Raw genomic sequence first — 26,286 nt, 5'->3', positions numbered from 1 at the left:
ATTGAGGCCTGGTTTTCCGGCTGCATTTAGATAGAAATGATACCCTTTCATTTGGTATGTGATGACCTCTGAGAAAGGGCTGGGATGTGCACTGGGATTTTTATTGCTTTGTTAGAAAACAGGTAAATTTAAGAGTGTTGATAATTGAGTACCTAAAGTTATTTTATGCAGAGATGAACCTTTTACTTGAAGACAGATTTACATGATATTCACAGCTCATAAATCATTCTTGCATTGCCTCCCTGCTAGACTGTTGGCAGTAGAATGCATTTCTCAAAATATGCCTGTTTTCAATTAGCTCAAGGAAAATTCTCTAGTTACAGCAAGAACATCCATCTCTATTACCTGCCCCAGGAATTAACACCCAAATACATTTGCATGAAGATTACCAAACTTTACTGTGTGTAAGTCATGATTAGGGCCGATTTTTAAAAAGGAGAGGACAAGAAGATTTTACCCAACTGCCTCTGAAATGTTTCTAGTCCTGAGATTCAGTTGTCATGGGTTGTGGAACAGCTCCTCAGGAATGGAGACGTGCAGCCCAAAGCATTTTGGGCTTGGAAGGCAGGAGGATTTGAGAGAGCCAGCGTGGTGTGAGCTGGAGCTGGTTGGGCTCTGGTTCATGGGGGTAATGGAAAGGCAGGATGCTGCCTCGCTGGCCCAAGCTGCTCTGCTCTCCTGGGCAATTGTGCTGTTTGTTGTTTTTCCTCTTTAGCAGCAGTTTTCTGTACACTCTGTATACAGCCTTCCCCTGTTTTATCTCTGGGCTGAGGTAATGGAGAGCTTCTTAGTTCAGTTTTATTGTGTCTTCTCTGAACAGCCTTCAGACGCCCTCGCCTTTTGTTTGCAATTTGCCCACTTCATTGTGCTTTGGTTAAAAAAGGTGCTTGTGTCCATGCAATTACAGATCTTGGCTAAACACAGTTTGTTCTGTGCTCTCACGGTATTTCTTGCATGGTGAGTTCTACCTCTCCTACATCGACTTTGTTCTCTTAACTGAAGAAAAGGCAAGTGACACTGCCAACTTGTACAAAAAGCTTATTTTCTTCCAAGGAGAATTAAAATGGTTTTAGTCTGTGACTTTTTCTATTGAAAACCAGATTTGTGTGAACTGGTGTACTTGGATTGAACAGTGTCCCATTAATGTGGTTGATCCAAAATCCCTTTTTGAAGGCAAAGTGGGTGATCTTGATTTGTGTGAGGTTGCCAAAGTAAATGTCACTTGAAGTCATTGGCTCGCACTTAGCTGGAACAATATACCTGGCTTTTAAATAAAGGATTTTTTTTTTTCACTGCCTGATGGTGGGTGAAGAGCTAATTTCACTCTGTTTTGCTTCTAGTGAGTGGATTTCTAAGGTATTGTATTAATCAGAACACGTATTCCCTGTTTTTCCAGGGAAAAAAGCGTTTACTTCAGCACGTACATTCAATGTGTAAAATGACAGAGACAATGTTTCTAGGAGTATCTTGTCATCTCCTCAGGTGGAGAGGGCGGCTTGCGTGAGAGCATATGTGTGTGTATACATTTGGAAAATCTGTGTGAACATACGTCTGCTGCTTCTACACAGTGAACATTTCCATAAATTTACATGGATATGAGTGTCTAGATTAAAATGATGCTGGTGTGTATTTGGGCTGATAGGGCAATGCTAGGCATCTAATAATTAAGATAGTCACCTTTTCATTGTGGTCAAAAGAAGTGGGTCGTTTTACAATGTGTGTACAAGAAGAAGTCTCTGGCATAGACTGTGGCACATTGTTCTGCTACTTGTTGTGGTGCACTGGGGCTTGGTGCTCAGGCACACAAAAGACAATGCTAAGGAAATGCTTTATATATACTCTATATTGGGAATTCTTGACATTTGTGTTAATAGCATGTCAGTCTGTGCTTATGAGACTTGGAAAACACTTGAGAGATCTTCACAGTTTGTGGCCATGTCAGTACAAAATTGGGCTTTTATTAAGGACTTAGTGGACAGTTCTGAAGTGGCTGTAGTTTATCATGTCCAGAAGTGCTCAACAGGAAGACCTGTTCTGATCAATATACCTGTTCAGGGATCTTTGTCCATGTGTCAAGATGCAAAATGCTCTTTAGCAAAATCAAAAAGAAACTGACTGTGGGTTGAATGCAGTAGTTGGGGGAAGAGCATCTTTTTATCATATTTTTCAGCTGGAAGGTGAGAACAGGGGAGAAGGAGGAAAGCCCTGGCCATGCTAAGCTGACTTGTGTAGGTCATGAGTCAAGGGGTAGCAAGTACCATTTTGTCCCTACTTTTTAAAAATTTGTATTTAATATATCTGTGGTCTCAGGCTTTTGAAGGCTTAAGGAAACCAATGCCCAGTTTTTATGAATTCATGTAGTAAATGCCTGTCTCTTTGCTGTAGGGCTTCTGGAAAATGTTATTTCTCCTTTACTTGCATAATAATTTTTTTTAAATTTGGGAAGAGATAATTTATTACTTAGCTATAGGTTCTGTGCTTTAATAAGAATAGTATGCTTTCCCTTGACTCTTGCATCCCACGATGTAACCTTTCACTCGAAAATCTTCAACTTCCAAAAGCCCACAAGTTGAGGCAGGAATAGGAAGAGATTATTTTAAAGCGAGACCTTACATTGTTCTTTACAGTAATACCTAATAATATATATATAATGCGCATATAAAATGGATATATTATATATATATGTAGATGTTTATTTTATGAGATAAATATTTATATACGTGATTTTTTTGCCACTAGCACTTTTTTTTTTTACTCCAGTAACGATTAAGAATGCCTTTTGTTGGTGTTAAACCATTTTTGTAAAATTTGAGGAGAAGCAGCATTAGGGTTGCCTCTAGCTTTGAGGAAGCCATGGTAGGGAGCAGAGGGGCTGTGTCTGAGCAGAACACAGGGAAGAGGGAAACACCATCAAGCACAAGGTGCCATTTGTTTCACCAGGTTGTTGTAGTGCCAGTGGTCAAACCTGCTTCAGTTTTAGTAACAGTGTTTGAGCTGAGGCTAAGAAATGAGAGGTCCTGCTCCTTTTGGAGTTTTACCCTTGATTTCTAGGGAGGAGGATGGGGGAACTCCTAGAATAATTGTCTTAATATTTTGTTGCTGTCAGAAGTATTTTCAAGAAGAATTTTTTTGAGGGATTGCTGCGTTATCACCACAGCCTGAAATGAAAGTTGCTTAGAATGAGTGTTAAACTGAAATGCTGCACAGAGAAGCATGCCTGTCATGAAAGATAGGAAAAGCTAGCATAATGCATTGGGTTGCTTTTCAGACACAGATGATGCTCTTGGGGTTATTGTTTTATGGGCCTGGCTCCTAGGAGAGAGTAGTTTGGTTAAAACCATGACACTAATCAGGCTGAGAGGGAGATGCTCAGCAGCTTCACTAATAGGATATTGACTCTTGCCAATACTGTCTCCCAAGTCCACTGTGTGGGGGCTTCCTGGTGTTACTTGGCTTCCCTAGGTGGCACATGAGAGCTCTGAGCTTTCTGTGTGCCTGGGCTGGCTGTGTTTGACAGGAGGGAAGGACCTGCACATCCCTCAGGGTTCAGGCTGGAAGGCAGAAGGGTCCTCACTGAGGTTTCTGGATTTGAGATGGTGCTTTTTGAAACTCAGTTTCCTTAACTGTCTGCCAAATCCATCAGTTGAAGGATGCTTCATTTGTGTTGGTGGAAGAAATGGTGGGGAGTGGTGGCTTAGATTGAATTTTAGATGTCTCTGTATTATTCAGATATCAGTTTTCTGTGAAAACTTTCAGAGTATCAAGTGAATTTTTGTTCTCTTCTTACTGCTATATGACACTAACAGCTTTGTTCAGAATGAGTATTTTTTGGGGAAAAGGGGCCTGGGGTTTGTGTAATTGTCCCATTTCCTTTTGCCTACGTACCAAATGAACTTATTGTATATTTTCAAAGCTGCTTCATAGCAGCTAGAACATACTGACATGCTGTCCAAAATAACCACATCTTCCTTTGAGGAGAGAAAAGTAAGTAAAGGACAAAGTTCTTGTTAGCAGGTCCAACTGCTCTCTTATAAGGCAGAGAAAGCTGATTAGAAAATAATATTACTCTGAGGCATTTTGATTAGTTTGCGTATTCTTATTTATGCCTTTCCGAATAAAAAACCAGCAAAGTAGCACCACTGCTCTGTAAGTAAAGTTCTGTGAAACATTTCTAGTGCTTCTACTAAAAGGCAAGGAAAACAGAAAAAACTAATTCCTGCAGTCAGAAAGTCTTGATTTTTTTTCAGTCTGCGTGTCCTGCACAGCTACTTTTCTTTGTGTGATTGCTTACTTGATTGGGTTTTGAACAGTAGAAATGTGACATAGAGGCAGATTTTGTCCTGCAAACAGCAACACTTGAACATAAACTGAAATATAAGAGAATGCTAATTCTAGGACTGTAGTTCTGGGTTCTTATATGCACATGCTATCTTTTCTTATATGCTGTATACCAGAATTTATCAGTAAGGTTTAGACCACATCATTCATACATGGGAAAGAATAAAAAACTTCTAAAAAAGCAAAAGTAGGCTTGATATAACTTTTGCCCTTTCGGTCAGGTTTATTTTGTTTTTGATTGACTGTGAACCTGCCATGTAGCAGGGATAAAAGTCATAATCAGTTGTTCAAATCAAGAGCCCTTTCCTCCTTTCATAGCTCATCTTGCTGCTATGGATTTGGGAGTAGGCTGCTGCTTTTTTAAATGGGGCGTGTTTGCCAGTTGGAGAAGGCAACTTTTTTCAAAGGTTGAAATACTTTTCAAAACTCAAAAAAACTCCAAAACATTATAGGATACAGCAAGCTGAACTTGTCTTTAAATAAAAGAAAAGCCAAGAAAGGTTGAAGAAGCGGGGTGGGGGAAAGGTGGGTGGTTTGCCAGAATAGTGTCATGCTTCCAAGTAAAGGGAGAGACTGGAGGTATGACACATGCAAAGTAATATGTAAATTTGCTGAAAACAAGTTATTTTGGGCATGCATATGATTGCTGTTGAAGTATCCTACGTAAATCCTATTTAGGTTTTAATGCCTGCTTTACCCAGAATATCAAAGCAAGTAATAGCATATATTCATAATCTAGCAATTTAATGATTAACAATGAATTTTAAATAGTGCTATATTCTGTATTACACCCAGTGCAGGTAGTCCTGTTTGCTGGATGCCTTGCAAACTTGGGAAGAGAACAAAAGGCATCATGACACATTTCTAATCAAAGAAATACAAAAGATGTGTACATTTTGTTGGTATTCCGGGACAGTTAAAAAAAAACAGAGTATGTTGCCTGTAAAATAGGATTGAAATTCACTTTCCAACCTTTGAGTTTGTGTCTGTGAGTTCTTAGACTGTGTGAACCTGTTTTGCAGTGGGATAAGCTGGAGGGAATTTCAGTTTAATTTTGAAAATTTGAGTTTGAAACCAAAACCTAAATAAACATTTCTGTTTTTTCGTTTAGCACTGAGACTTTTAGCAGTGGGGGAACTTCTTGTCAAAATGCTTAGAGCATACCTTGTAATGGAAATTGTGGGAGAATGTGAATAGAACAGAAATAGACCCAGCGTTTATCTGATAGTTCAACAAAAGTAAATATTGAGACTTGTTTCTTCTCTTGTAATGGACTATTAAAGTACAGCTGACTTTGGAATGGAGGGCTGAAGGGGACAATTTCCCCAAATAGTAGTGTAAAAAAGAAAAGTTGAAATCTAGATGGGCCTGTTGCTCCCACTCTCCATGTGTTCTAACACATTTAAAGCCTCTATAAAATGACAAAGCATGAATAAAGCATAGTGTGCCCTAGGGAGGCAACAGAAAAGTTCAGAGACATTTTTTCTACATCTCTGTTATAGCAGGGAATGTACTAAATGTAAATGCCTGGCTAGAGGGGGAACACACCATACCTAAGCTACAAAAGTCTCACCCAGGAAAAATTCATTCAAACAGTAGTGAATATATAAATGAGGTACTGTGCAGACCCTGATGAAGTTTTCAAGTTTGTTGAAGTACAGCTTGCCAGTCCAGATGGAGTAATATCTCAAGCTTTGGGGCAGTGGGAGTCCTTCCACCAGCCTGTGCTTCCCCCTCACTCCCTTCCTTTTCCTGAGATCCATCCTGCCTTACATAAACATACCTACAGAGCTCTGTTGCTTTCAGCTCTGAATTGCTAAGCTAGAGGATCCCACGTGCTTTAGCTTCCCTTATAAAACAGTAGTATAATTTTTTTTTTTCTGTGATCTGTCTTCTGAGTTGTCTTCTCTGCACCTGTTTCTGGTAAATTGGTTTTGGGAAGGGCAGATGATTTGGTTTCATTTTACTTTTGACTTGGTAGCCACAACTACATGTATAAAATGACAAGTAATGGTTTGCCAATACCTTATACAATTGATCATTCTGGTTTTCTGTTGAAAATACCCATTTATTGTGTGTGCATGTGTAGAAGTACTGCAAATTGTGAGTCAAACAGCAGTTGGTGCTTTCTTCTCCCCCTCATCTCCTGTTACTGGATTGTAGCAAAAGTTAATATTCAGAGTTTTCTTTCACTTTATATGCTTAAATTTCATTGCACTAGTGTTGCTCCAGCTAGCCCAAAAGACTGTCCAGCTTCTGAGAGACGCCTTTGGGAACAGATAATTCTCCAGACTTTGGTTTCTCAGAAGTCATTATTGTATACCTGCTCTTTTTGTATGGTTATTGTGTAACTCACATATAGCCCTGATGTCACAAAACCTAAGGAACATACATTTTCTCTTTGTTTGGATATCTTATCTCTCTGTTGCCTGTCTTTAAACTAGTGCTTTGTTCATCTTTAAAATGTTATATGTCTATACTTTAAATACTACTGTTTATCACATCAGCTCTTGCTTTAATTCTGGAATAAATTCACTGGTGCAAGCTCTTTGGTTTCTTATTTGAGGAATAAATTGTTCAAGTAAAATTTTCTTTATCTTCATTTCACTGCTCAATTACTTTTCTCTGATTTCTTTTGTTCAGATCTTGTCTTATCAAGATCATGCTTTTGCACTTGTAGCACCAAGGTTGATCTTCCTTCTCTCCCAAATTACTTCCTTTCCCCCTGCCTCTTGTAGTGATTTTTTGGCATATCTGTCACTGTTGTGAGTGCCAGTTATTTCAGTGTTGTGGAATGGAGATTATCCAGATCCCCTTATTTCTTTATTTGCAAGTGGTGCCATTTTGTCTCCAAACTGTATGTGGCAACAACCATTATCCTATCCTCATTTTCAGAGTGTCATTTTGTTATCTTTTTTGAAATGGAAAGCAAAACATTTTCTTTGGTGTATGTTCCTGCTTTTTTTTTTTTTTTTTCCTAAATGATCTCTTACACCTCAGTATGTAGTAGCTGTCTTTCTCCCCCTCCTTTGAAGCTGCAGTGCATAGCAACAGCGATGCCCCAGGATTTTTTCTGCATGGGTCAGCTCAAGCAGGCTCTCAGTTGGTTTTAATCTTCTGTTGGTGCCCTGTAACCTCTAAAATATGCTTTTCTTTCTTAAGCTTTTTTTTTCCCACTTATGAAAAAAAAAAATGTTTCCTGCTTATTTTTAGCATCACAGGTCAGGTTTTTATTCATCCAGGTAGTCTGGGTTCCTCAACAGATTTGGTCCTTAGCTTGGAAAAGAAACTGAAAACCCTCTGCCAGCCTTTGACTATGTCACTGGGAAGTGATCAGGAATGGTCAGGGCTGGGTTGTGGTTGCTTGAGCTGCTGGTCATCTCTCCTGTCCAGCAGCATGAACCGAGTGGACAGCATCCCTGCTGACCTGTGACTGATCGTGACCACTGAGCCAAGGAATCCTTCAGCTCTTGTGTCCATGCCACTGCTATCATTCATGCTCATTTGGGTTTTTTAAAAAATAAAATATGTTAGTGTCTCAGGAATTCACACTTTTCTTTGACTTTTTATGAGGGAGAATCTGTGGACCACAGATGTAAATGTCTGTAGGATGCCCTTATATTTCAGTATTTCTTTTCCTTCCTTCCTTTCTTCTCCCTCATCCACTACCCTACCTGGCAATTTTGGCCTTTGTGTGTAAGTGTTGGCCACCTCTCAAAGGTTATGTTTCTCTTAGCCTACTTCTTATGTTTCATAATGTGGCAAAGACTTGTTTTCCTGTGAGGCTAATACTTTTTCTTTTGAGTCTCTGAATTGTCAGCTGTGGTAGGACACTCTGGTGCTAGCATGTGGAAAACAATGCATCATGCAAGAGAAATGTGTGGCCAAATTATTTGTGTGTGTGTGTTTATGAAAAACAACCTTTTCTGCAGGAGACTGTTACTTTGGGACTGAAGACTGCGTGGGAGAGCTGAAATTGCTGGAAACATGTTTATAGGGGAAATTCTGGCAAGTTTTTAACTGCCATACGAGGAATGTGGCTGTCTAAAAACAAGAAGTTGTATGATTCTTTTTCCAGATGTGATCCCTTTACCTTTAATTGCAATTTTAGGATATGAGAAGGTTTAGGAATGGAAAGACTGATATAAAATATCTGACAACACCAATTATTGACTCAGTTTGTTTTCTAATTCCATGGTACACAGTAATGCATCTACTTAAAGGTGCTTGTGCTGTACAGGCAAGTGTTTGAGGTTCCTCTCTGTGAAAGTGGGATGGCAGATGCTAATGGTGATGTGAAACTGTGTAAGTTGTGGATGGTTCCTCCCTCTAAAAGAGGGATGGTGGAAGTTAGTGGTGATGTAAAACCATGTAAGCTTTGAATAGTTAAATTTTAATTCTACATCTGGATCTGTTACATATATTGTTGTATTGTTGAGATTGTTGCTTTCATTTAATTGCCCAGACCTTCTTCCATGCTTGCTGGGGTTTTGTGGCTTTGTTCTCTGTGTTTACTTTCTTTTTCCCTTTTCCACTTGCTTTTTTCCCTCCTTTTTTTTTTCACTTTTTTTTCCCCCCTCTAATTTTTGTTTGATTATTTTTTTGTTGTTGTGTGAGGGTTTTTTTTTTTGGGGGGGGGTGGGGGTGGGGTTTTTTTGTTTTGTTTTTGTGTGTGTTTGTTTGTTTAGCTTTAGTTAGGCTCCAGAAGGGGAAGACATCATTAGGTCTGTCTGCTGCTTATGGGTCTCTGTAGGTGAGGGTGGACAGAGGGTGGGGAATTTTTTGCTTGACTCTTTCCTATTTTATTCTTTTTTCCTGATGAGTTAATGATGAGGAGAGATGAGCAGAGGGAAAGCATTAGCAAGTAGTGGTGCCTAGCAGGGGTTGATTACATTTGAAATAACTGGTTGTGATTTATGTTGTTTAGTTTTCAATGAGAAGGAAGAGGAAGTGGGACACATCCTGTCTAACAGCTTCTTTTAATGCTCCACGATTTATCTTTGCAGCATGTGCAGTAAGATTGTTCAGACTGTTTTCTATGTGAAAATTGTTCAGTACTGTCAACTCGTGAGACATCTGCCTAATACTGTCTGTCTAGTATAGACTTCAGTATTCAAGTAGCCCCAGACATATTGTTGCTACTCCTTCCTTAACAGGTGAGCATGTTTTTAATTTTAATGTAGTCGCCCCATGCCAGAGAAAGGATATCAAAACTTTTGAACCCCAAACCAACTCATTAATAAATATCATCTTGTCGTTTCACTTGACACAGTAATTTCTTTATGGTCACTGAACAGGTGTGGCCCATGTTGAAACTCAGTTGAATTTTGCAGTAATCACCTGCTGTCTTGGTGCTGCTTTGTCCTTTATGACTCTCAGTTCTGATGGGTCATTGCCTGGCTCTGTGGGTCATGAGTGCAGGTTTGCATACAAACAAACCAATCTTCAAGGCCACTTTTTGCTCCTCTGTGCAGGTGGGATCTTGTTTGCGCCTGTCACTAAGGAACCTCTTAACCCCACAAGCAGATTGTTTTTAAGATGAATTCTTGTTGAGATCTAGGGAGTATTGTAATCAGGTCCTGCTTTGTCAAGAAAAGCCTTTAGCCTTTATTTGGAGAAGTGCAGATCTTGTTGAGTTCTATTATTTGCCACTCAACAAAAGAAGGATTAGTTGCCAGATCTTTCAGCTCTGTTTTTAGACTAAGGAAAAGAGAGAAAAACAAGAAATAAGAATTTGAAATCAATGTTTTTAATCTTTGCTGTTCCAGGGGTAGGTTTCATTTTTGTCAAGGTCCTTTTGGAGAGTGAAGTGTAAATTTTAAATTTTTTTTTTTCAGTCTTTTTAATGTGCAAATGGTACTGGAATTGTGTGTGTTGTGAAAAATCCTGGACTAAGATGATTTTTTTCTAGGCAGAAATACTAGGAGAAATTTACTTGATTAAAAAGTAAAAAACATTCTTTAGCATAATAACAGCCTCAAAACAGTTCCTGTCATCAACAATTCATGCTTTAAATAGGCAAGAAAAGCAAAACAGGATAAAAGGAAATATTTAAAGGAAATAAAGGTATTTTGTTTGCCATCTGTTCTCCCCTCTTTGTTAACATCCCTTAATTTTATTTCCTGCCTGGACCTTAGTGTCAAACATGCTGATATGACACCTTCTCTGTTCCCAAACCTGTGAAATTACCACCTTTGTGCATGTTGTCAAAGAGGAGTATACAGTTTTAATGTCATTATTTAAAGGAAATCCATGGAAGAATTTAGAAATAGACCCTTTGTGCAAGGAATTTGTGGCTTTTCCTTCCATGTTTCCCCCAGGAGGTTGTCCTTGCTTTGGAGACACCATGGGGCTGCTGTGTGTCATTCATATCTGCCACAGAGCTGGAAGCAGCTCTTGTCTTGTTGTGGCAGGAAAATCAATGCAGCCAAGGGTTCCTTAGGAGGGCCTTGGTCAGTGCGAGCTTTGGGGAATAAAACACTGGCCGAAGTAAAGAAATCCATCCCATCACTAGGAGAGTGTGCAGGGTGGTCTGTGTTCATGTGGCTTGTGTTTTGGTTTTCAGTTTGTGTGTCTGGAACCCTGTTGTGGGCCTCTGTTTTGTTCAGCATGGCTAATAAATTGCTACCTTGCTGGATTTTACAGTTGATTGGAAATTTGATTCTTACTATGGGAAAAACCCATGAATTTGTTTTCATAGATGTGCTTTATTTTAATAATTTACAAAGGAGTTATAAAACTGTATTGGGCACAAATACATTCCTCTAGCTTACATCTAAAGGAATGAGTAAAAGCAAAAAATACAGAGTCTTTTCTGGCTTAAACTGGAACTTTAGGAATTTTGCATTGATAATTCAGACATGTGGATTTGCTGCCATTGTGCAGCCCCTCCTAAATATGCTGGGAATGGTCCAGCAATGTCAGTAATGCCTAGAGCAAGGTTATGTGGTTATTTTTTTTTATGAACCTAAAATTGTGTTAATCTTTGTAAAGGTTAGAAAGGCAAACTCATAATTCTTTTTTATCACTTATGCGTTTTGAAGTGACTTTGATACTGGACCTGCCCGTATATAACTGCAGGTTATTTTTCAGAATGGCACATGCTTCTGTCCTTTCTGACACAGCCACTTGCAATTCACACAGGTTAAACAGAAAAGAGTTTTAAAGGCTTTCTGCTTAATGCTCCAGTGCAATTAAATCCTGCCTTTGTTTGTAGAAGATAGGATCAGCATGCATTGGAACAATCAATACAGCCCATAAAATAAGAGGCTTTTGTTCATTTTTGTCATGAATGCTCAAGTAAGCCAAAGTGAAGTGAACATTACCAAGAGATGCATATCCAGGGATTTAACCTCCTGGTAGAGGAGGCTTTGTACAGCTCCAGATGTGTTGTTGGTTTTTTTGGTTTGGGGTGTTTTGGTTTTTTTACATCATCAGTTCTACTGCTAATGGATCCAGGACTGTTTTAAGGGTTTGGGTTTCTTTAAAGGCCATTCTTGAAGAAGCTGGGAAGTGTAAGGAAGAGAATTTGTGTGTTTTAGCAAAACTGGAAATTTAGCAGCCCTCCAAGTTGCAAAAGGAAGAAGCATGAAAATCAGACATATGTGTGGGGGAAGTGATCCTGAATTAACTCACACAAGGTCAAAAGAATTGCCTTTTTCCCCAGTAAGTTGGGTTCTGAGGTTGGCTTCAGAACACAGTTTAAACAAAGATGGTTAATTTAACCTGACAGTGTCTGGCTGTCCTGTTCAAACTGCATCTCTGTGAACAGATCCTGCTACCTAGTGGCTCTGCCCAGCAGACAACTTCACTCCACTCAGCTATGGGAGGCTTCACTCTCCTCCAGCTACACCAAATATTAAAATATACTTTTGCTGTTGTGGAATAAACTCCCACTACCACCTCTTAATAGGAGGCTGAGATTCCTCCCCTACCCCTTCTCTTTTAACAACAGATCGTTTCAAAAGCAAATCCAGTACTGTACACTAAAGCAATTTTTTGTCTGTAATTCAGTTAAGTCAGCATACTACTGTTTTTGTCAACTTTATGAATTTATTAAACTTTTTTACTCCTAGCAAACCAGTAGGGGAAATCAAAGTACTTGAATAATTTGGAAAAGCAATTTTTTTGACTGATGGAGTAACAATATTAATAGCCATTCTTTTTCCAAAAGTAGCTCTGATACTCAGTCACTGGGAACACAATGCCTTACATCAAGCAGTGAAAGCATCATTTAATATTTAATATAGCCCAAGTTGTCCAAATGCTATTAGGGTGTGTTTTGGATAAAATGTTGTTTTTCTAAAGACTTTTGTATCTGAGGATACCTACTGTAATAATTCGTTGAAATTTGTCATGTTATGCTAAATTATATTAGAGCATAGGGTATAATGGTCTGGAGGTGAGTCCTGGTTCCCTTTTCCATCAGCTGGAGCTTCTCCCAGGTTTCTAGCCTGTCCCTCACCTCGCTTAGCAGGTCTGTGCTGAGAGCTGTGCCCTCTTCCTCCCAGTGCACAGCTGCCAGCCAGGCTCCTCCCTGCTGCTAAATCGTGCAGCAGGATCTCAAACCTTCTTACCAAATCAAATCTTCCAACATTGAATCCTGTTTAAACTGCAAATTTGCTAATGATCTAAGCCAAACTCCTGACTCAGAGATTTGTGCCAAGTACGTGCTATTTCCACTCTTAATCCTTTTAGTGGAGAGTGGTACCTTGCAAGCAGTTATCTGCAAGTGTTTTCTGGCCTGCTTTCCGAATGGTCGGCCCCATTCCCACTGCCACTGCCTGACTCCATCCTGTCTGCAGGAGAGTGGATCTGTGCTGGAAAGCCACTCTGCTGTCCCCACCTGCATCAAAGTTGCTCCACACCACATGTGTGCATGGGGTACAGACAGCCCAAGGCATTGCTTTGGGTTGTGTTCTTGTAGGCTGGAGGGTTTCATGGAAATAAACAGCTGTTTAACATTTAAACATTATTGTGACTATAGATTAATGCAATTTTTATTTTTTAAAAAGGTGTTTTTATTTTTAATTTTTTTTTTTAAGTGGACTCATCATATGTTGAAGTTTACATGTGATGTACTTGTTCAGTGGTCTCAGGGGTAGCTTAATTGCAGGCCACTTTGTATGGCTCTTCAGGTGGATGATTAAGATTGGATTACAAGATGAGTTTACTGTTTGCTACTACATTCCTTCCAATGTTCCTTCCTATCCTGCCTAAGAATAACAGTTGGTTTATAAATGAGAAAAGGAAGGAGGCAATGTGAATAACCCATGTTCTCTCATGTCCTTTTTAATGCCGTAGATCTGATTTCATCAGTGAAAACAGTAAGATGCTTCCTCCAAATTATTGTTTAATTTAATTCTCCTCTTTCCACTTCTCCCCGTGTTCCTCCAATGCACATATCCTCTATGGGCTTTGAGGATGCTGCAAGAACAAACTTGATTTCATCTGATTGCAGGTATGCTTGAAACCCTGTAATTTGCCTTAATGGAAGGTAGTGCTGACCTCTTGATAGCAATGAAGCAGATAAAATCAGTTTCCTGATTACCCATCAAATGAGTTACTCATTAAATCGAGTAGCTCTCCTGTGGTGAGACAAAATGAGTGATTTGAATTCTGTCAAGATCATGACAAAGAAAAATACTGAGGTAAAAATCTTCCATTAAGAAAATCTTGAAGGATATGAAGTATAGTCATTTACAGTCCTCAGCTGCTCTCTCTTAACTTTGTTTTGAAAGAGCTAGGAGGAACTTCCTCCTTGTGAGCCACCTTGCAGGGTTACAGACCTTCAACGAGGTGGTTTTGAGGGTTAGTTTTGCAATACAAATGTGTCTATGTACATTTTTTAATATCTGGGCTTCGTAAGTGTAGGAAAGCTGCACAAGTGATTTGCAACAATTCATTAATTCCTGATTGCTGTAGTAAACTTTTACACTTTATTTTCTTATGGTGTGGCAGAATATTGAACAATATGACAGAATAGTGAAAAGCTGTGTATTTGATGGGGAAGAAGAACATGCTTCAAATCCGTTACACTGCCAGTAGGATGCGTCCTCAAATGATTCCTAGAGAAACATGCAATGTTTAGTGAAAACTTCAGAAACGGGGACTGGAATTTTCTCTGTATTTATGTCAATCTTCTCATTGATATGTAATGCCATTCCTTTTGTTCTGATGCCTTTGAATAAAGTTTGGTAATGCATGCTTTCCTGTAGAAGCCTTCTTTTATGTTGGAAAAACCCTTAAAAACAAGCAACCCAACAAAACAACACATATTCATGCTGTAAATACAGGCCATGGAGAAATTGAATAAAATGTCCAGTATCACAGGTTTGTTACTTTCAAACAGATTTTCCTGTGGGCTGTTTTAAGATGGTAAGTCACTAGCAGTTGCTTGAAGGAAGTAACTGAGTCTTCCTGTTTATAGAGGTAGCAGGTGAAAACCTTGCTACTAAATAAAACTTACACTGAAATTGTAACATTGTTTGGTACTCAGTGTCCTATAAGCTTCTGTGGTGATTACCGATTTGCAGATAAATAAATCACCGTAACTGTTTGTCTTCTTGTCTTGTTTTGACTAAAACCTCTTGAACATGCTATAAATTCTTTCGCTCTAAGGATAGGAAAAAAAAAGTGGAATGTGGTTTTTTTTGGAAGCTTATATATTGGACTGAATAATTAAATGGTCAGATGTAACCTCTGGTGCATATGATTTTAGAAAAACTATTTCTGTTAAATAATTTAGATCACTTTACTAAGGTTTGGACATCTTTTATATCTCAGGACTATCTTGAGGTCAGGTGTCACTTTAAAAATTTGGAATACTAGAGGGCATCACAGACTGTAAATATAATGATGCTTTATTATGTCCATAATTTAAAATCTGTGTAACCATATGCATTTAAGAGTTCTGTAATTCTCTGTGCAGTGTTTTCAGTCCATTTGTGGAGTGCTTTAAACGTGGTGCAAGCTGATATGAAAGAGTATTTGCAGTCCATTTCATATCTTATATGTATTTCAAGTGGAAGTTGTATGTTCAGAACTTAGTGTTAAAAAAGAAACACACACACAAATCTCCAAAACTTGGATTAAAAGAAGCTACGTGTAAAGGTGTTCGTCAAGTTTCTGCCTAAAACCTTTTGGTAGAATTGTGCTCATTATTCCCCTTTGAGGAAAGGCTGGGTGATTTGGGATTGTTCAGCATGGAAATGAGAAATGTTTGGGATCACATAATTGTAGTCTTCAAATCACTGAAGGGAGCCTACAAGAACAATGGAGAGAGGCTTTTGATTCAAATTGAGAGTAGGTAAAGATATTCAGTATTAGGAAGAAATTTGTTATTGTGAGAGTAGTGAGGCACTTGCACAGGTTTCCCAGAGAAGCTGTGGACGCCCCATCCCTGGAAGTGTTCCAGACCAGGTTGGATGGAGATCTGAGCCACCTGATTTAGTGGAAGGTGTCCCTGCCCATGGCAGGGGGTTGAAACTAAATGAACATTAAAGTCCCTTCCAACCCCCAGACCATTCTGTGATATTCATTGTGTAAACATGCATGTTACAGCTAGTTAGATGAAACCTGTGAACTTCATACACTTGCATATTAAAAAAACCTAAATGCTTTGTAGTCTGTATTAAAAATCAAAAAAAAAAAAAAAGGCAGGGCATTAAAATAGTTTTTATTAGTTTAGTTTATGTAGTATGCAAATATATATGGTTTATTCCTTATCCTAAGATGCTGGGAGCTTAGAGCAGTCAGTACTGTTGTCTTTTGTTAGCAAGGAAGTTGTTTTTAGTTGTAGCCCTATCACCCCTAGTATTCTATTCACTTAGCTCATGAACTTTATCCTTCTCAAGGAACAGATGGGTAAACTCTTCATCAGAGCCTCAATTAAATGCCTTTAAAACTTGCAATTTCAGTGTGTTCTAGATTGTTCTCCTGTTTTTCAGCCCTTATTACCTGACGATAACTAGGCAGATCTGTAGTACAGGAGTTTCTTGTGGTGAAGTAAGGACACAGTGAGCTTGATCATATGTTACCATAACCATCGCCACCTCGCAGTGCTGGTTCCACAGTGTGTGGAAGTGTCTCTTAGGTAATACGGTACTATCAAACTCCTGCTTGCTTCTGACCTTTAGTTAGTGTCTGGATCTTTGGTAAGCTGGATTCTTGAAAAATATGACTGCATTTCTTAAAGCCATTAAGGGTCTTCTCCATTTCTTCTTGTGTGGTGTTTTTCCCCTGTAGAATGGTGTGTCCTTGTCTGGACACAGCTGTTTGGTCTGTCAGTTCCGCTAGACCTCTACTGCACATCGCAGTTCTCTCTCTCTCTTTCTCCCTCTTTGAAATTAGCCTCTTTGTTCCTTGCTTTGACCTTTAGCTGTCACAATAGGATTGGTGATCCAGAGGAAGAAATTATTTTTTCTGACCTATTGAATGTTTATTTTCTGGCAATACCAACACAATTCTGTAGACAAAAGTTGACCTTGGTCTTGACTTCTGTGAAAGAGCTGGTGGGGTTCTTGTTTCTTGCTGTTCTTTGGTTACCCTCCAGAGAGAGAGGCTGGCAAAGGTATCAGTTGTGGCAGGTTTTTTGTAATACTACTAGTCCTACAGGAAGAAAAAAATGTTTACATCCATGTATTAATGTCCACAGTGTTACTCAGACTTTCAAGTAAGCATGACTTCTAGTCTGGTAGATTTTATTTTTAACCTAGTTGAAAGGTCTCTTCTGGCTTCTGTGTGTGGATCAATGTGATTCCTTCTAAAGCAATTTGAGGAAATAGTATGGCTTGTTCTTCCCATTTTATATTCACCAAGTTTTAGGATACTGAGAACACTACTGAAAAACAAGAGAAGTAAGCAGGAATTTCTATACCTGCCTTTTTGAAAAAAACACTAATGTGTATCTTGTGTGTTTTTCCAATAGCACAGGTCCTAAACCCTGCCTGGGAATTTCAAAATAGTTCAATCCTATATTTGTAAATTTGTAAGTAAATCATGGTGTTTATTGTTGTGACCCATTTTCCTTCAGAGTACAAAAATCTGTTGTCAACTAAATTTAAAGGAATGACATAGATATAAAACTGTTTCTACAGATTCCCTTTGAACCACATTGGTAGTCTGTGCCATCAGAAGGATAATTAATTTGTGGACTGTACAGCTGTTGTATATAATATGTCAAAACTGTGTGGCTGTAAATGATCTTTTGATAAGGTCAGACTCTGAAGTGGAGCTTCAGAGTCTGACACCTATATTACATTTGCATGTACTAGGTAATATTTAAATAAGCAATGCTGTGTTTCTGCTGTGTGATCACAAATGGAGATGATCACCCCACCCCTTGGGTGGAAGATTTGGGTTATGCTGGCATGCAGAAGTCTGGAAGCCAAAAGGTGTTCCTGTTGGTCTAGATGAAGCCAGACTGTGAGGCACGTGTGAGGCTTGTCCCTCATCTCCATGGCTTGCCATGTGTCTGAGCCACTCTTTGGGATGGGGTGAGATGATGGCAGTGCAGTCACATGTCACCCCAGTGAAAGCTGAGCTGGTCACCCACTGTGCAAGCCCTCTGTGCATCCACATCTCGTGTGCTGGATGTCCTTAATCAGAACTAGCTTTGTGGGAAGGATTGTGCTTTTTGGTGGGGGTTTTTCATAAATGCTTTTCTACTCCTCAGCACTTCAGAGTGGATAGTAAACAAGAAATTTGTTGGTCTCTGTCATAAATAGTGTGCTCTTTCAAATTCTCTTGGGTTTTTAACTCTTAGTTTATTTTTTACTACTTTAAAAGCAATAAAAATAGTCACCATTGCAGCAATGTATTAATGGAAACAGCCAGCACCTCGAGATGTTTTGACATGCAAGAACGACATTTAATCATTTTCTGAAAGGATGCACGACTCTTCAGCAGTGTTGTACTTCTAGAAATAGGTATTTTATTTTGAAAGTGCTTTATTAAAATTTCTCTGCACCGCTTTTCCCCAATTCTGCATGGCAGAAGCAGTATTTGTCTTTCTGTTGGCATAAGCTAAATAATTAGACAGCAGTCATTTCACCATAGCTAGTCCATAACCATAACTTTGATATAAGGCTACCAGTTGTCATTATTAATTAAACTTTTGCTGATCACTTTCAGAGAATGGGAATGAGTCATATTGAACAACCCTGTGCAATATTACCTGCACTTTTAAAAATACCACTTAGGCAAATCTTGTCCATTTGAAGCTTAGTTCTTGACCAGAGATGAAACTGATTATCTCCATAAAGACACAGACTGTATCTAACAAGGATGCTGCTCTTCAGATCTTTGTTCCTCATGCACATTTTCATGGGTGACCACCTAGGTTATGTGGTCTGAACTATGGTCTGGAACACGTGCCTAACACGAAATTTGCAGGAGGAACACCTTTTTGTGTCTGTGTTTTAGATTTAACACTTTTTCATCTTGTCTGCTGGAGAGGCAGGAAGGCAGCAGCAAGCAGTCTGCGTGCAAGTGCTCCAGGCTGGCAGCGGAAGGCGTGCTGCAGCTGTGGTTTGATGTTATGCTCAGTGAAATACCAGCCTTACACAAAGCAACCCTTCCTACACTCCACATCAGCCTGCTGCCACCTCCATCGTGTTGGTAGAGCTGCTGCAAACCCCCCCTGGCAAAAATAGACATTCCTGTGGTTATTCTGAAAATATGTATTTGCATTTGGAGGGCTCTGTGTTGTTTGCAGGTTTTTTTCTTTTTCAAATTAGGCGATGTGTTTTTGGATCAATTTCCTAGGCCAGGTAACCTAGATTTAGTATGGTTTAGTTTAAAGCTGAGTACAGTTTAGTTGCGGAGGACAGCCTCAGGACGATTTTTAAGATCCACTGTACACCTCTTGTTTCTCGTGTTCTATGTGTGCTATCTCCATCTGAGAAAAATGCCATAGGATGAAGGAGCTCAGTTTACAGTCTAGGAGGGGGGTGATGAGGGAAGGGGCTCAGGCACTGCTGTGTGCTCTCTGTCACATCCTGCCCTAGCACTGCTTGCCTGGGGACTTCACTCTCCTGTTTCAGTTCTTATTTTGCTCAGTTTTCTGGCAATGAAATGTGACTTACAAGTGTAGCTGTTTCACAATCTCCTTAAGTCATCCATGGGCAGAGCTGCTGTTGACAGACACGATTCCCACCACTCTTTCCAGAGGGTGCTGCCACTTCCCTTGCTGCTGCAGCGTGGCTCATTGTGCCATACACCATATGACTGGTCTGGTGAGTTTCCCAGTTTTGATATTGATGAGTTAAGTTTCATGCTGTTCAGTCTCCTGGTGTGCTTCCTTGTGCAGCCCCATGAGCTGTGTTGGCAAGGGCAGGATGAGAATGGGAAGGATGCAGGAGAAGGGCAGGGATGATTATTTTAGCAGTAGTGCTGCTGTATGCCAACTGTAAGTGACCTTAATCCTAGTCAAGGGTCCTGCTTTTCATTACACCTGGAATTAGTACTTTGGAGAATGGAACTTTATTAGGGTTTATTAAAGTGCCCAATACCTGGAGTGAAGAGGAGCTAGCAGAGGCAGCCACATCCCACAGGTGTTAGTGGGAGCAGTGGATCCTGCTAGATTGTCCTTGTCCTTTTTAGCTCACTAACCAACCTCTGAATACCTCACAAGTACTGCTGGAAGCAGGGTTAATGCAATGAGCATCCTTGACCAAAGTGTGTCTTGTAAAACTGTTTAATTACTTTGTCTCACCTGATGAGATGGTTTTGGTCTGTTGTGCTTGCCAAGTGATAGCAGATATAACATGGGTTTAAAAAGAAATGGAATTTATTTTTTTTCCCTAAAGATAAAGCAATAAAAGGCTTTAGGAATTGGGTGGTTATTAAAGAAATTACTTTTATTCTCTCTTTTCTGTGGGGTAAAGCTAATGAATGCAGCTGCTGAGGGGTGATATTCTGGCAGTGAGGTTAATTGCCAGCTGAAGTTTCTTTTCAGAAAGAAGAAAGCAAAATAATTGAAGGATCATTTGCTAGTGGAAACATGATTGATTTCATATATATGAGGAAACAAAATTAACTAGTGCTGCCCTCTTGCAGTTCAACAGCAAGACAGTCATTAAACTAGTGTCACTGCAGTTACCACTTTGTGATGCTTAGGTAGATACAGATTTCATGAATAAAAGGTACTTAGGGAGAGTTTCCAGTAATCTTCTGGGTGGAATATAACACTATGACTGCCTTGTATAACAGCTCTTGGATCTGAAATCTCTTAAATCTGAAGGAAATTAAGAAACCCTAGTTCTGTGAAAACCAATTTCCAAATTTCATGTGGCAGGTTCTTTTTTAGGAGCAGTATCACTTGCCAAGGAAGCTCAATAGATAATTTTCCTCTTTTTTTTTTTTTTTTTTTTTTTTTGACTACTAAAGATGTCCTAGGGACAAATGTCTGTTCTGCAGCTGGGGATATGGTGACTTTAGTCACCAGTTAGCTCTGGGTAAGGTAATTTTTCAGGTATGGACCCATGGGGACCTGTTTTGTCCTCCTTTTCACATGGAAGTGGTGACTCCAAAGAGTTCATGCTTTCCTATGGCTGTCTTTAAAATCTGGAACAGCCATTTGCTCCCTTCTTTGAAGAAAAGGAACACTGGAGTGTTTTTTGACCCATGAAAACCCATAGTATGTCTAAAATAATTCCTTTTCTACAGTCATAAACTGGTGCTGCTGCAGTCTTTGGGATATTCACTGTTCTGAACACCACCGGATGTGTGGTGTTCCTAAATATCTGTATGTTGGAGATAAACAAGCAATGAAGTAATCTGTACTTGTACAGTGTACAGAGCTCTGTTCCTGGTCTTTAACAGGCTTTATTTTGTTAGATTGAAGAGTGTTTATTTATTTTCTTTTCATGGTGTAGCAATGCACTTTGCACTGCTAATAATCCAAGAATTTTTTTCCTAAGCAAAGGCTTACATTGTGTATGTGTTTTATTTTGGTGTGTGCTGTATTTCAAGTATTTTTTTCATTATTTGTGCCTATCTTAAATACTTAAAAAGAGCACTTCCTCATCATCCACCATTCATATTAAGTCACATCAGGGAAGAGGGACCTGAAATGGTGTTTCAGCTTGGATAGTGTTGAGATGACAACTGCTGAAGATAGGTGGCTTAAAAGGATAGGTATGATAGAAGGGCCAGAGACAGAAGAGTGAAAAATGCTAACAAAGGAGATAAGGTTATCATGAAGGATTTAAAGGCAACTTGAGGAATTTTGATCAAATCTTCAGCTGAGGAAGGGAACAGGAGATAAGTGGGTTGAGAGTGCTTCTGCCATTTTCAGGGTGAGCTGTATACACTGGGCCTTCTGAAATCTTGTTTCAAAAGTTAGAGTTCTGAGGGTCATTCTGATGGTCCTCTGACATTTGCTTTGGTTCCCGCTGCCTCATCCTGTCTGCTTTTGATGGAGCGGACACTAAGCTCTGTTTAAGATACCCAGAAATAGCATTTTCATACTCATTTTATAGTAAGACAGGCTAACTTTTTTAATATGATGTGTTTTACTTACTTCAAAATCAATATATTCTAAAATAAATTTATTGGTGTGAACTACATTGGATGCTTTTTGCCAGTTGGCATGTAATGTGTCATTGTTCAGAGCGCTAATGGTGTCTTTAGGACTGCAAATCAAGCCTCTTCCTGCTCTTGGCATGGATCTAACCAGTGCATACAATGTCTGTTTGGTCCCATGGGGCATTTTGCCTGTCATTTCTTCCAAGGCTTCATAGATGTATTGGGAAGTATGTTGAGTTTGAAAGGATACCAAAGTACGTGTGTTAGATTATTCTGTCTGCCCAGCCCTCCTGAGATAAGATTCAGTGTTTCATCTTGCAATTAAGATAGTTTAATAACTTGATGCAACTTAGGGGTTGGGACAAGTTGGGAATGTGGGTTCTTGGTCAATCCCAGTATCACAGCTGTGTGTTGGGTCCCATGGCTTCATTAGGGTCCTTAATTGTGTGCCCTTGCCTTCTACGCTTTATCATCTTCCACCAGGCAGTTTCCTAGTCCTTTTCCTTTTTATTAATCACAGTAGTTGTCTGGCTGACTTCATACTGCAGAGCTGTGTTCAGCTGACTGCCATCTCTTTTTTTAGATCACTGCAGAGGTCGATTCCTCCAGTCGATCAGGAACTGCTGGAAAAGAAATATACTACAGTAGTTATGTAGATTGTCAATCCTGGGGAAAACACACAAAACCAATTGTGTGCTGTCCTAATTATATGTGTTCTTATGAACCTATTAACCTTCTCATCAACCATTTCTGATGGTGGGAAAAAAGTGTTGCCCCTCCTTGTTTTTTAATTGGAGACATGGACTTCCACCCTGCCCCCCCCCCCCCCTTTTTTTTTTTTAAAAATCTCACTGTTGTCTGGTAATCTAAACTTTAATCCAGACTGATTTAATATGCTTGAAAATCTCGAAAATAATAAACTATTTCAAGTATGATAAAAGAGTCAAAATACATGCAGTACATATTCACAAATAGTTTTGTTTTGACATTTATCTTGCTGTAGTCATTCTGCCAATTGGCTTCAGGCACGGCTACCAAAAGAATGAACACATGTTGCATTCATTAGTTCTCATCTGGCTGTGCTTCGTCTTGCAAGACAGACAAAATCATGATCACATTAAATAGATTGTAATGCATTTGTAATACGAGTTCCCTTCTGCTGAACGGAATGATAACTTTGCAAAGCTGATGCTTTTAAGCCATATTTTGCTTAGTTTTCATATAATGGATATGAGTGTAGTGCCAGTGATGTCATTCCTTTTTCGTCTCGAAACGATGTCATGTGAAAAATATTCCAATATAATACTGAGCAAACTGCTGCCGCCTTCTTCCCCCGCCGTGTGAACTGCCCGTGTCACTGCTCCTGTCACTCCTCATGTCGCGCCGTGGCTGACGATAGATGCGTGCCGTTTCTGACAGACAGACAGACATGCTTTGAAACAACGATGGTTTATCTGCATCTCCCGGTGGTATTGTCGTTAGTCCCTGGCGGTGGTTCTTTATGTCCCGAGCGCGGACAGCCGGCCTGGCTGTGGGATGTTTATGGCCCGTGCACCGCCGTGCCCCCGGCCGTGACACCGAGCGGCGCGGGGGTGTCGGTTCCCGATTGCTGCGCTTCCCTGTGGGGAGACTGCAGGACCCTGTCCGTGCAGGAGCAGCTGCCGCTTTCCCCCTCGGGAGCAGCTCGGCGGGCTCCGCTTCCCTGCCGGGCGGGCTCCGCGTCGCTGCCGAGCAGGCCCCGGGGGCCGCGGCCCCCGGCCGGTGCCGCAGGGAGCGCGTGGCCGCCGCCTGCGGGCGGCCCCTCCCCGGGCCCCGGCCCGCCCCCGGCCTCCCGCGCTCGCTCCGGGGCAGGGGCTCGGGCGGCGGGGCCGGCCGCCGCCAGCAGGGCTCGGTGCTCCGGGACCGTGTGCTGGGCGCCCGCCGGCCGGGTCGCGGCGCGGGAGCTCTCGCTGAGGCGCGGCGGGGCCGGCTCGGCGGCGGGGGCGGCCGGAGGATGGAGGAAAGCTTGTCCTGCCTGGCCGCAGCCTGCGACCCCTCGGCGCTCGCCACCTTCTGCACGGGTAAAGTACCGCGCTGCCCCGCGCAGGGAGGGCTCGCTCAGAGTCATCCCCGGCGCTCTCCGCCCCGCATTTCCCATCCCTGGAGGCGAGAGAAAGGGAAGGCTGTCAGCGCCGGGGTAGGCTCTGCCCTGCGAGGTGTGGGGCTGGCTGGCCCCGCGTCCCCGTCAGCAGCCCGCAAGGTGTGCCTGCCTGCCTGCCCAGGGGCTGGGGGCCTCGCTGCCGTGCGGCGCCCGCACCGCGAGAAGGTTGGCAGGAAAGAGATAAACACACACAACCGGGACGTGCGTGGGTAGCGGAGGAGGCTACAGGGGACAAAGATGAAGTTAATGTTCGCTGGAGGCGCGGAGCAGCGTGGGTCCCGACGGCCCGGCGCTCGGGCAGGGAAGAGTTTGGTGCGGGGGACCTTTCGCAGCCCTCGTGAAAGGGCGGCTCTGGCGGCTCCAGCCTTTCCTTCGGACCTCTCGGTTTGACGCTCTCCGAAGGAAAAGCCGGAGGAAGCCCCGGTGGGACTCGCGGGCCCTCAGGCAGGCGGCAGTAAAGGCTCGTTCAGCGAGGGGAGAGCAGAACTGCGCCTGCTGCAGCTTTCTCTGTCTGTCCAACCTGTATTTGCCCTTCAGAACTAGGGGTGCTTTTCCCTTCTCCCTTTATTTTTACCAGTGTCGTAGTAAAAATGGAATATTTCAACGCGTATTTTCTGTTTTAAACAGTTGCTATCAAAACAGCCTCTCTTGAGTGCAAATTAGGTAATTAATTATTCTGACTGTAGCTACCAAAACTATATGGTCTTAACAAGACCTGCTAACCAAATAACCCTAGGCAAGAAATCCTCTCAGAGATAAAGCGTGTTCCTCTCGTACACGGAGTGGAAGTGTTTTACTGCGAATGAAACAGATGTCAGCGAGCTACCCGTTCTTTGCTTGCTGATTTCATGCCATGCAATTTGGATACAAATGCAGCATCTCGCATGTAAAACCTTGCACTTACGGCCGAAAATACGATGGTCCACAGAAAAGTTTCCTAAAAAAAATAAAAAAGAGCAAGTGCTTAATGCATAGATTTCTGTGGGCATTTAATGGAAGAAAGGACCTTGCTATCGTGTACTTTGTTAAAGTGAGTACTGTACTTTATCTGCTTCAGAATTCAAAGCATTTGGTTTAGAATTCAAGATGTTGCAACCCTCAAGAAAGAAGGGAGGGTAAATTGGAAACGTTAACATTATAAGTGCTTTGTATGATTTTTTTGCAGCCTTGCAAGGATTTTTACTGTAGAAAAGAAAAGCTAATGTTTAGCTGTTTGTCTTCAGAACAAAATTCAAAAGAAAAGCATTTTTTATGGCTCTAGCTTGTAGCTTTTTTACTAATATTTAAAGGTTTATGTGACAATATTTCTATTGACTTAATGGATTGTAACAAAAGTTTCTGTGACTGTCGGTAAAAAATTTATCAGTGTCTCAAACTTCAACTCAAGGCATATCTTGAAGTTCCAAAGTGAGTGTGACATAACAGACTTACCTTTGAGGTTTGTATAGAAATCCAACAAAATAAGATGCAAGAAATGCATTCTTTTCTGAATACATATGTTCTATTTTTTTTTTTCTCTGTCTCTGGAAATTGTTTTTACTGAAATCTTGATACAAGTCTGAGCATTTTGCAGGATAAGAGCATTTGTAATTAAAAGAAAATGTGGCTTTGGATATTCTTAGCAGGGTAGTATGTTTTGTTGATTTAAAACTTGATTCCTACTTGTATGGTTAAGCCTAATATTCCTTTATATCAGGTTTCCCAATGACAGTGTGTTGGCTTATGTATAAAGTGAGTGATAAGAAACTGGATTGATGGGGAATCAACAAGTGCTTTGTTCCTGTGAAATTTCTAACTTCAGCCTTAGGGCTTTTGCACTGGTAACAAGTATGGAAAAGCCTGAGATTAAGTTATAGAAAGTATTTTTTTTCCCTTCGTTTTGTTGGGCTATGCATGCTCATTCTCGCTTTATTTAAACGAGCTTAGGGCTTTATACTAACAGTAGGGTATTTCAGGTGAGGGTTTGGGGTATAACTTAAATTTTTTTAAAAATAAGTATCCTAGTGTGATATACTTTTCTATAGAACTTTTCTACCATTAATTGTGATTTGTTTTGTGCACAGGTGTCATTGTACATACCTCTAATTGCCCATTTCTTGCCAAAGCTAAAAATTAATTCCTAATTCAGCAGTGAAGAACTAGCATTTCCTTTTAAGATATGGGGTACAATTGCTGATAGGCAGCTTAATCAAAATTTTTAAAAAAGCTTGTCTAGTGTCAGTAGGAAAGACGTCTTTTTTTCTTCTTTTTCTAATTAGCCTTTTATAATTAAAGCTAAG

The 26,286-nt window shown here is 40.6% G+C and overlaps 1 protein-coding gene across 7 annotated transcripts in view; it reads left to right on the top strand.

Annotated features, from left to right (window-relative positions):
* EML4 (EMAP like 4) overlaps nucleotides 1-26,286 on the top strand; it is a 145,810-nt gene that overhangs the window by 36,559 nt on the left and 82,965 nt on the right. For 4 of the 7 annotated variants that reach the window (XM_086878463.1, XM_086878462.1, XM_086878460.1 and 1 more), the window contains exon 1: nucleotides 23,737-23,927. The exons of the other annotated variants lie outside the window; for them this stretch is intronic. In XM_086878463.1, coding sequence (XP_086734589.1) covers nucleotides 23,861-23,927 — 67 coding nt within the window. In that variant the 5' untranslated portion in view covers nucleotides 23,737-23,860. Of the gene's footprint in view, nucleotides 1-23,736; nucleotides 23,928-26,286 lie in introns of those variants that run through there. 7 annotated transcript variants of the gene reach the window in all.

This window comes from Cyanistes caeruleus, chromosome 2, assembly GCF_971803275.1.
Source record: "Cyanistes caeruleus chromosome 2, bCyaCae1.hap1.1, whole genome shotgun sequence".
NCBI lineage: Eukaryota > Metazoa > Chordata > Aves > Passeriformes > Paridae > Cyanistes > Cyanistes caeruleus.
This window is presented reverse-complemented; position numbering and strand designations above follow the sequence as displayed.